Here is a 12,281-nt window from a genome sequence, read left to right as displayed (position 1 = left end):
TTAAGTGACACTTCATTGCTAGGCCTGTCACGAAATTGTCCGTACGAAAAGGATTTCTTACACAGTATAGCGTTGAAAAATTTCATTGATAGAATACTACATGATAATAATAACAAAAATATATTTTTACCTTGAGATCCCTTGCCATGGAGGCGGATGCCAGCCGGAGAGATCCGTCCGGAGCAAAGGCCAAATCTTTAATGGAGCATTTGAGATCCACCAATTCCAACAACAGCTGGCCTGAAGAGGGAAACAGAAAATAACAAATAAGTGCCTTCCGCCACTAGTATTTGAAGCCTATCTTCTCTTTTAATATTGGGGAAATATTTAAACTCTGCTTCAAACCTGAGAAATTATTACAATATTCTGCATAACTAATGAAAACTTTCGCTTTAATCTTTTTCCTCCCCCCCCCCTTTTATTTTCTTTTTTGCGGGGAAGGTATTATATCCTTCTAGTAATACATTAGAATATAGATTTATTGAAGTTGTAGTACCGAAGCTACATTTAATTGATTAACTTACTGGAATTTAAAGGGGATGTTAGCAACGAGGTCGAAGCTACATGAGAAGGAAATCAGGTCCGAACCAATGATCTATTTTTTCGAGGCAGGTACGCCAAAATTTGTACCAGGACCATGCGCACACTAAACATACAAATTAGCCATTTGCTCATGATGGAGTAGTCAATAGAGATTGGAAGAGAACTGATCTCCTTTTGTTTTCATTGATCTTGAAGCAGAAGCTTTTCTCACTGCTAAAATCGTTCTGAGAAATTCGTATCCGCAATATTGAATCGTAAATTTAAGATTTCCACATTCATATTTAACTCAAAATGTAAATCTATAACTTTAAACTTGTCAGACATACAGATTAGGTATGATTGGGCCCTATTTTAAGTATCAGAATTATATTCTGGAAAACCTATGAATTAGCACACAACCCATTCGCTTCATTAAAAAACATTTATGCAGAAACAGACGCAAATTATTACATAACTAGTCACATCTAGTAAACAGTCACTACATAACTAGTAAACACTCACTAATTATTACATAACTAAGTTCTGAATAAAGGATGAGAATACCACAGGACTAATTTATTCTGGTAAACAATCAACTCGTATGAACAAAACAAAGTTTTATACGTTTTAGATGAAAATCGAACATCACCTATCAGCGATTTTGACTTATATCTGAGTGAAACTTACAAATCTCGCACGTAGTTTATCACTGTGTTTTACTTCAGGTTTCTCACAGTGTAAAGATAATATTTATAACAGTACTTCTCTCTCTCCTCCACAGACATTTAATAGATTAATTTGCATTCTTTCCACCATTCTCCATTGCATAGTTTTACAGCCTAAGCAGACAACTTGAGTGGCTTATAGCAATCTCTTACTAATCACAACATTCAAAACGTCGATAAATATCTTAATCATTCCATAATCAAGGCAAGATAAAAGTTGCTTTCTCTAAAACTTTTAATAAAGGATAACATTTGTACTGAATGCAACCACGATATTATAATAATAACCATGCTTACGAAGGCAGAGGTTATGAATGTTTAAAATTACAAAATGAACTAAATTTTCCTCTGCGCCAGGAAGTAAGCTATAGTAAGACTCAACAACAGTAATAACTTTCTTGCTTTCGCTTACAGCATGGATACAATATAAGGTATTCGGCTACATTAAATTAATCGGAATACACTAATACTTTTCACCACACCACGGACTATTATTCATTCCACGAAACTTAATAGATGAAACTTACTCCTGACCACGCTCTCGCTCAGAATCTAATCAACATAAATATTGCTGTTTCTCTTGCCTTCATACATCTCCTGTACACGGAGGTTTAAGATGTATTTAACATATATAAAGAATTAATTGTAACTTTCATAATAATACATACATATTTTAAAACAGTTTATTACCCTAATCTGCATTAGCGATATAAATAGCATCTCTTAATATAACTGTAGATTTAATTTAACATTTGAAGTTTATTTGATAGTCAGGTGTTGTTAGATGCTTTTAGATGCCAGCGATGACACTTGGGAATTCAAAACGTAGAACATTCATACGATTCACTGAATTTCTAGTATGCCAAATTAAGAATACGATTAAAATCATATTTTCAGTGAATAATAATAATAATAATAATAATAATAATAATAATAATAATAATAATAATAATAATAATAATAATAATAATAATAATTAAAATATAGCTATTGCTAGTTGCAGGGATTTAGGATTTAGATTTCTGGGCTTTCGGCATCTTCGGCAATTTAGCCTGTCACGTATAAAGGATGGCGTCCCTCGGCGAGCAAACTACCCGGGTACCACCCCGGCATTTGCCTGGTGTGAATGAGGAAAACCCAGAAAAACCTTATTCAGGATGGCTGGCCTGAAAAAGCTTCATACACTTTTTCGACCGAGTGCCCCCACCGGAAATCGAACCCCGGGACCGCTTGCACTGGAGGTGAAAGCGTTAGCAACTAAGCTACGTGGGGCCACTACTGGTTGCAGGGGTTGACAGTGGGTAAACGAAACAACAGCTCCTTCTCAGCAACACCAAACGCGAACGACTGGAGTCAAAATTTAGATTTTAAACGATCAAGTATCTTACAAACAGCTTCTCTCCTTGACAAGGTCAACGACTTGCTTTTCCGTTTTATACTGGTGAAAAAGGGGGAGTGGAAGAGTTTTGTTTTGATTGACCATCAGCTTAGATGGAATGTACAGTAAAGCCATTATTCAACTAACCTGAATCTGCATCCCAAATCCTGATTCGTCCGTTGAAGTGGCCAGTAGCAAGCACCATTCCTTTGTTATAGTTGAAACGCCTCCATTGTTTCTCAAATGGTTTTGAGAGATCATCGTTGCAAGTACCAGATCCAAAAGCAGCTGAACAGACAGGGGTCAAGGTCCAAATAGTCACTATATTTCCTTCCAATTTATTCCCTTCAGTATCTCTGCAGTCTTGCGTCACTCTAGAAAAACAAAACAAATGCTAATAAGGACTGCTATTACGTACTCGAGGAAGCTACTTAAAATCAATTCCAATCCATTTATGCAATATCTATCTGTACACAGCTGTCTGTTTTACTTAAGATGAAATGACTTTTATTTCACAAGATGCATTACTTTGTTTGTTTCCTTGTACCATAAGTATAAGAATAAAACACAAACAAGGGAATGTGATTTCTATTGTTTATTTAAGAAAATAATAATAAAAAACTACATACTTAAAAACATAAATTATTACACATAATACATGCTAAAGGATAAAATATTGCGTTTATCTATATTATATATATATAAGTGGAAGTAATTATGTTTGTGACTTCATAGCTCTTGAACCACCCGACCGATCTCGACCAAATTTTCAACATAGATACGGTTCGGGATTGGGATGATTTTTATCATTTAACTTTGATGGTACAAATTAGGGGAGGGGGATATATATATTGTAAAACTTTGTGTATTTTTGTCTCATATATAAGGAAGAGGTAGAGCAGTTAATAAAAAGTGTGTCCGGAATCGACTCCCACTACCAGTTTTATTATAAAAATCCACTATATGAGTATTTGTACAAAAATACTATACAATTTGGTCTCTATTTAAAAAGGTAAGTAAAAGGTAGTCTTTGACCGAGTGGTCGCAGACAGGATCTCCAACAGACTAAGAGGAGTGGAGTTAAGGAACCAATGCTCCGTAGCAAGCAGAGGCAGGTTAAGTTGCCAACAGAGCCCCGTAGCAGGCTAAGCGGCTGAGGTTGGGATTCACAGACAGAGCCCCGTAGGAGGCTAAGCCAGGAGATAGGATAGGCGTAGTCCCGTAGCAGATTAGAGGAGGGTCACCAGAGAACTGGTCTCGAGTTGCCTTCGTCCATCCAATTTATAGGGTCCTTTTGGGTGGCGGTGGCGCTGCTGCTCCGATGTCGTCTTCTGCTCCATGGGAGGGGCTAGAAGCCGTCGTCTGCATGTGATTGTAGGTCCCTCTGGCGGGAGATCCTCTTGCTGAACCATGTGGTGTTGTTTGTAAACATTGAAGCGTGGAACTGCTTGTTTACGACATCACATAGGATATTACAATATTGTAAATCTTCATCCCATATAGGTATAGGTAGAGCGTTAATAAAAAAGTGTCCGGAATCGACTCCCACTACCGGCTTTTATTATAAAATTTCCACTATAAAAAGTATTTTTACAAAATACTATACAAATAATCTCTCCAAGTTTGCAAGGTTAGTTACAGGTAGTCTTTGACAGGATCTCTACAGAGCCCTGTAGCAGGCTAAGCAGAGTGGAGTTAGGGACCACAAATTATAGAAAATGGCCGATATTATTGCCGAATTCATAATTTTCTGGGTCGCTGACATGAACAGTGACACTTCCAATACTGGTTAAATCCAAATCAGCCCCGCAACTTGGGGAAAAGTGAAGGGGGAGATATATGAAAATGACCGATATTAGTATCGAATCCATAGTTTTCGGGGTCGCTGTGATGAACAGTGACACTTTCGATGCAGTTTAAATCGAAATTCAGCTCTTTAGTCCAAAATGAAACGTATTCTCCCCGTGCGAAGAACGGGTACTCTGCTAGTGTATAATAAGTAAAATAAAATATATATTTAATTCCGTACGTTATTTTCTCATTCAACATTTCAGTAACTATTCAGCTGAGTTACTGAAATATTGGGTGAAGAAATTAAATAACAACTTACGAAATAAATATTTTAGTTTACATTAATACTGAAGTACGTAAAAGAAAATGAATACTTCAACGTTTTATGATATTTATTTATTTGCCTAACACAGTTCCAAACAGAACGTGAATTAATGCCACTAAAATTCGGAGTTGTTCATTATTCAAAGAAGTAGAACTCTCCAGTGGTTCTCAAACTGGGAGCGTACCTTTTTGGAAGTTCTGAATAGCCAATACAAGTGTGAAGACAACTGAAAGATCACAGCATATAGGCTAAAAATGGTGAATAACTATTTGGTACATTTACTTCTGAAATCAAATTCACAATCGCACATATACCAAAGGAAATAATATTATTATCTTATAATAGTAATGCTTAACGATGGAAAGGAATTGTGGAGGGAAGTCGACCAAAGTTTATGTTAAAAAGTTCCAGTCCAGCATTTGCCTGGTAGGACTAAGTTCACATCATGTAGTTTGCCTGGATTTTGGGAATACATAATTTAAAGATGTGGCTGCGGGTTCGAACTCGAAATTTCCTGGTACTTGATGACGTTTTGCTGAATATGTATAGCATGCTCAGCTAATCGCTTTGTCTCACTTTAATTTCATTTCTTCGACTACGACAATGAATCATTTCCAATCTTTACTCAAAAGCCCGAGAAAGAGTGAAAGAAAAATGAATTAAAATCTTCCAGTTTAACGTCCCACAATTATCCCCTTTAGGCTAAAGGAGACGGCTGATTAACGAAGTGAATAATAATGGAATGAGGATGTGGGAGGGAACGGGAGTACCCGAGAAAATCCACGGACACGATGCTGTCCTCTCCAAACTTACTTAGCCGGGGACCGAAACAGAGACCCCACGCACCAGAGATAAGCACTCAACCACTGACCCACCGTGGCCCCCTCAAAAGAAGAAAGATTATTGAAAATGTCCTCTTTGCCTCCTTAAAACTAGAATGTTTAAATACACTGGGACACAAGTCCGTTTATTTATTTTTTTAAGAGTTTTTATATATCGAGTTTAAACTTCCTAACTTGTACAGCACGTGAGCTACACATTTTTTTCGCATATATTATGACTCCCTCTACCTCCCGCTCTCCCCTTAGGATATGCATTTTAACTGAAGTAAAGATAAAAACCCATTAGAAGTAGTTAATAACTTCATTTCAAACAAACCTGCAGTTTTTCGGCGATTCGGTCACAAGCAAGATCACTTTCTTTTTTATACATTACATAAAATAAAATAAAAATAATAAAAAAAAGTAAAAATAAAATACAGTTCATTTTGTATTTACAGTATTATTGAAACTAAAACTGTAGATGTACTTACGGGCAATTTTTGAACCGATTCCATGGTACAATAGTTATCTTCTTTCTATCACAAAGCCATGCAAATCTACTTTCATCGGGTGAAAATACAACTTGCCAACATTCCCTGTGACCTTTAGAATGAAATGGCCATTGGCCTTCTCCAACCGGAATATCCACTACCAACTCTGAGGCTTTGGACGCATGAGCTGATTTAAAAAAGAACAAAACAATATAATCACGTGTTACAACATTACATAACATCATATTGGTTAAATATAAATTAAGCAACATATAACTAAAAGATAGAATCTTATGGATAGAAGTATCGCAATAAAAATTTTATCTGAATTCAACTTTACATAATAAAATTATCCATATGAAAGTTGGATGAACTGTTTGACGGACATACTTGTGGAGAACAAACACAACCAATCTACTTGATTTGCATGACTTGTTTTCTCCTTTCAAGGAAGGAAAATTATTTCGCATACTACGGAAGTAGCAATGTTTGCATACAGAGACTGGTTACAAAATAGCACGCTCTTTGCAGTCGTGTTATTCTAACTTTTTAACAACCGGTTCTGTATATATATACAAGGGCTATAGCTCCCCTTGACGCTCAGGTATACACTGGATAAAATGTGCTTCAATCCTGCTTTACACTGGATAAAACGGCAAAACTTGTTTTAGCCCCTCCCTTGATCATATCCGTAGAGGAAAACAATTTTTTTACTGGATACCACAAGTGACAAGTAGAGACCTACGCAGCATCCAAATACAAGGTGCTGTGACGAAATTAGGTAACGAATTATCTAAGATAGATGGTTGTCAAAAAATATTGGAAAGACCTTAATCCAGCAATGGATTGACAATTTTTGATAATGGTATGTATGCGTTTCAAATATAAATAATCCTCACCACTGCACTCATGTGATCCCAGTTCTCATTCTTGATATCTGGGCATTTCAGATTAAGAAATAAACGCTTACACCTTGTTCTGAGAGATCATATGTTCAATCCTGTAAGTAAGAATTTCTAGAAAAAAAAAATCGTTAAACTAAAATTTACTTGTTTGTGGGTGTAACTGGGCAAAGTTTGTTATGTCTGGGTATAACAAACGGTTCTGCGAGCTCGAAATATTTTAACCGGTTCTACCGAATCGGTTCGAACCGGTTGAATAGCACCGCTGGCTCATTATCAACATTAACTTGGACTAACCTTGGTATTTGTTTGAAATAATTGAAAATAACTGCTATAATTTCAATGGGAACTCCCATTTAGTTCAGTGGTATTTTCTTAAAATATCGTCTGCAAATTTCAATTTATACATTCTGGCATCACTCATCAATGTATATTAAAAACTTTTAAAATTAAAAATAAAGGAAACAAACGGGCTGAGGTTCCGTAAACGCACTTTCAAGGAAGTGAAATCTAAAAATGTAAGTGAAAATGTCAAAATACAAAAACAAAATAAGGAACTTATACAGGTGAAAAGCCAAAAACAGGGTATTTAAACTAAACAGATGGTAAACAAAGGGGAGTCATTGGATCAGTCAATTGATCAGTTAGAACGGGCATCATGAGTCAACTTTTAGATTGGATCCTTGTCAGTATGGACCTCAGCCTATACCATGAAACCTTCCTGTAAATATTTCATTAATTATCTTAAGAAACAACACATAAGAAGTTCGTGCATGGAAGTCTTCCTCCATGACAGGCGTAAATTGTTAAAATTTATAATTTCTATATTTATTATTTTGTAACCTTCTTCTCTATGTAAACTGTTTCAATAATAATCAAGATGCATCTGAAGTAGTGTTGTCTTTCTACCGAGGATAAACAATAAGCAATATCCTATAATCATTAATTTAAATTAGCAACAAATCTCGATTTTAAAGTTACGAAACATGGCTCCCGTCACGCGGGAGACCAGGCTTCGATTCCCCGCCGGGGAGCCATGTTTCGTAACTTTAAAATAAAAAGAGATTTGTTACTAATTGGAATAATGATTATAGGATATTGCTTATTGTTTATCCTCGGTAGAAAGACAACACTACTTCAGATGCGTCTTGATTATTATTGAAACACGTTACATAGGAAAGAAGGTTACAAAAAATTAAACATAGAAATTATAATTTTTAACAATTTACGTCTTTCATGGAGGAAGACCTTCATGCATGAACTTCTTATGTGTTGCTTCTTAGGACAATTAATGAAGTACTTACAGGAGGGTTTGATGATACAGGCTGAGGTCCATACTGACAAGGATCAAATTTGAAGGTCGAATCACGATGCCCGTTTTGACTCATCAATTGACTGATCCAATGACTGACCCTTTGTTTACCATTTGTTTAGTTTAAATACCCTGTTTTTGACTTTTCACCTGTATAAGTTCCTTATTTTGTTTTTGTATTTTGACATTTTCACTTACATTTTTAGATTTCACTTCCTTGAAAGTGTGTTTACAGAATCTCAGCCTGTTTGTTTCCTTTATTTTTAATTTTAAAAGTTTTTAACATACATCAATGAGTTGAATTTACATTACAGAAGCATCAAACATAAACCTTTCTTCTAGAATTATATATATTATATTATTATATATTATAATATTATATTATTATAGAAAATTATATATAGAAATACTTTGCTCGTATCAGTAATAAAGGCTGAACTCTTGAATATCTCAACTTTCACGGAACACACTCAAACTTTCCTTAAACTCGACAGCTTTCTAGTTTGGCATACATGTACTATACGTTCCCACAGTAATGCCTCTTTACGCTACAGGATACGGACGATTAATGAAAGATTGCGGGAAGGAAATACGAGAATTCTGTTGTCCATCACAAACTCACCTGGCTGGGATCGAGCAGAGATCCCTTGCACCACGGGTAAGCACTCTACCACTGAGTCACCAAGCCTCCCGATCCTATACGTTTACAACCTTGAGATTTTTGTTCTATACAATTACAACCTTGATACCATCAATAGTACTAATAATGTGGGGAAATTTTAGATATTTAAGAGTACAGCTTTTGTTATTAATAATATCAAACTTAATTATATATATATATAAATTTTGCTTCTGAAAGAAAGTTTTAGTTCGATACTTCTATGTCATGAGTTGAAATTTGGAGTCGATGCTTTGCGAAAACGCCTTTGAGGAAGATGGCAGTTTCCATTGAAAATTTCGAAACGTATACCAAATTTGTCAACTTAATACTTGTAATCATTCGTCACTTCAGCTTCTTACATTGTTATGGTGAGAATAGTGGCCGACATACGAAGAGCGTTTTACACTACAGTAAATACCGTGCAAAGAGTTTCCTCATTACTTGAAGTTCCCATTAAATAGTGCATATGGTTACGATAAGAGAGAATTTTCCATAGAAAGAAAATTATGAAAATGTTCAAGTAAATTAAAAAAAAAAAAAAAAAATGATAGAGAGAAATACTGAGAAGTCTCAAATAAGTTGGCCGGGATGTTTCTTGCATGGTACTTACATAAAGGAGAATTCTAACTGAGAAATCTTCTGGAAAGAAGCATCTTGGTATACTAAGACAGACAGATATCAATACCACGCAGATTCTTGGAAATATGAGTAAAAGCATCAGCACTAGAGCAAGGGTTAGTTTATATGATATCGGCGACGGAAATTAGGAAGTGTACTTGAATCATATCATATTGTATCATATCATACGGTGTGTAAGTGTTGCACCACGAAAAAATATTCGGCGTCAGTGTACAATGATTTTTGCATCTACGTACCTGTAAGTACAAAGTAATCCCATTTATGAAATGGATTCATAACAATAATAGCCGGGAAATGTTTTTGCACGATTAGAACTTCTGTCCAAAACAATATCTGGGCAGAGAAATTAACATAATTCTCCATATTCAAAAAGTTTCAAACTAGAAAATCAGCTGACAAAGCATTCTGTTTTGATACAATTTGTCATTTCACACACTCATCACTAATTTTACAACAGTATACTTCGAATTATAAAATTTCTATAGACAAAGAAACTAAAAAGTACTTACGTATTTTTTCTTTTGATTTGTAACAAAAACTTGCCATATAGCGGATTCACACGTCAAATAAGAACAACCTGGAAAAGAAAATAACATATGTAAAAATCAAATACATAATTAACCTCAAACAATTAATACTCCTAAGAAAATACGATATTTCGTTTAAGTTCAATATGGTAAAAAAAAGTAAACAACAGAGCTTTTAAAATTCTATATTCGAATAATTTTAATAGTACTGCACTAAATGAACTGTTGGTCTAAAATCCGCCCGATCCGTTATTTGAAATATATTTTTCAAGTAATCTTTCATTTTTTTTTTTTTTTTTCTACATAGATATTCTTTACGTTGGAACATCCAATTTACCCCCGAACATTGAGAGAGTAGTTCAAAACATAAAGGGTCAATTATCCCACTAAAATAGTAAGTAAACAGATTTTTCTGCATTTCTTCAGGAAGTAAATATTTTATTACCGTTATGGCAGTTTCCTGTCCCTGTGGTGTTACTGTACGATGAACAAGTTTCTCCAAGATATGGCTATTCAGTTCTTGTAAAAATGTTATACTGTACATTGTCTCGTACGGTCCTTCACAGCAATAAGTTCTTTATGATTGGTCCACCATCTAGAACAGCTGTTCCAGCTTGCATATGGCTGATCTAAATGATGCATCTTTAACTGGATGATACGTGGTCATCGCACCTGGGCTCAACATCATCATGCCTGGATTCTCGACCAGAATTCGATTGCAATTTATCGCAATGGCTTTTCTATTGCCTTAGATACTGGCTCAACAACAACAACAAAATTCTCATTCATCTTGAATGTAACTCTGGACCACGAATACTAAATTCACGCACACTAATCTTTAGCTAATAGAGAAGCTTGATTTTAAATAACGCTAATGGTGTAAAATGAAGTTGGACCGTGGTGAATATTTAATGAATATCAAAGAAGAAAAAACCCTAATACCGTATTTTCCCCACTCTTCCCTCAAGAAAGAAAGAAAGATAAAAATAAGGAATTGGGACCGAACCTCCATATTAAAGGATGGGTTATTTTCTTTCTCTCCCCTCACTTTTGTAATTAAGCAGACTAACGATAAGCTCAAAGTACCGTAATGATGGGAGAAGAAAGAAGGGAATTTCTCTTCATTACTCTATGTTAAGAGCAAGATAATACCTCTTTCAAACGCAACCTAAGTTTACAAAATATGTGAATTAGATTATTTTTCTATTTGCGGCAATAAGTTTTGGTTTGGTTGCAGTTTTATCTCTATAGAACGAAGAATGAAACATGTTTTACGCGTAACACAGGATATTTCCTTCATGGTTGGTTGAATTTGAGTTTAGCGTCTGTTTCAGCAGGAGGACTATATGAGACGTAGACCTACAGTGCAACGTGGGATCAGAACTATTGGGAAACGAACCCGAGTTCCCCTGTACCGACAATATTGCGACCAGGGAGATTAAAATCACCTTTATATTTAAATGACAATACTGTTATGTTTCTCGTCATAGTCCCAACATAAAAAACAGAAAAAAGCTCTATCAAAATATTCACCAGAAGTATACTCCAAGCCACTCTTAGGTGTTTTAATAACATCAATACCATACATACGCTCATTAGTTTATTTACAGAGGAGCTTGAGTGTTTTAAGACACCGCACATGCCTCTAGGAGCGAGTCCTGGGCAATGACGCTTTGGTATCTGCAGCGGTCCTCACAAGGAAGCCCTAGTATACAGGAAATGTCTAGGTATGCCTGTGGTAGGACAACAAAGGACAACAGCGAAAACCAGTCAAGTATCGGTGAAAAGTGCATTCCTAATTGGTGAAAGGAACGGAAAACCACTAATGTAACTCTCTCAAGAACACCCAGCAACGGAATGTTGATTGTTAGAACTGAATTACTCGAAATAGATAGAGCGATAAACTCAGAGTCCCATACTGTACAAGCAGTCAGCTCCATGAATTACACAATACAAACTGGAGGATAAGTATCAGAAGTCTAACTATAGTAAGTAAGTTAGAAAATCTGAAGAGAAGATAGAACTCAACTCAATTGGAGATTATTGAAATCGAGAGTGGTTGCAGTTTCTAACATTTTTGGTTTAAATGGCTCAGTGGTAATTGCTCACCTCTAGCGTATGGAGTTCTTGGTTCGATTCCAGCGAACATAGTGGATGCGGTTTTTCACGGATTCTCGTGTTTCCTTT

At 35.5% G+C, this 12,281-nt stretch overlaps 1 protein-coding gene across 2 annotated transcripts in view; it reads right to left on the bottom strand.

Annotated features, from left to right (window-relative positions):
* The window catches only part of LOC145694639 (WD repeat and SOCS box-containing protein 1-like), a 63,015-nt gene that overhangs the window by 42,875 nt on the left and 7,859 nt on the right, over positions 1-12,281 (bottom strand). For both annotated transcript variants that reach the window (XM_081771052.1, XM_081771053.1), the window contains exons 2-5: positions 10,077-10,144; positions 6,054-6,240; positions 2,773-2,999; positions 131-240 (exon numbers count right to left, since the gene is read on the bottom strand). In XM_081771052.1, the coding sequence (XP_081627178.1) occupies positions 131-240; positions 2,773-2,999; positions 6,054-6,240; positions 10,077-10,113 (561 nt within the window). In that variant the 5' untranslated portion in view covers positions 10,114-10,144. The remainder of the gene's footprint in view (positions 1-130; positions 241-2,772; positions 3,000-6,053; positions 6,241-10,076; positions 10,145-12,281) is intronic.

This window comes from Thermobia domestica, chromosome 9 (assembly GCF_964235325.1).
Source record: "Thermobia domestica chromosome 9, izTheDome1.hap1.1, whole genome shotgun sequence".
Lineage (NCBI taxonomy): Eukaryota > Metazoa > Arthropoda > Insecta > Zygentoma > Lepismatidae > Thermobia > Thermobia domestica.
Note: the sequence above shows the minus strand (reverse complement) of the source record. Positions and strands in the feature narration are given on the sequence as shown.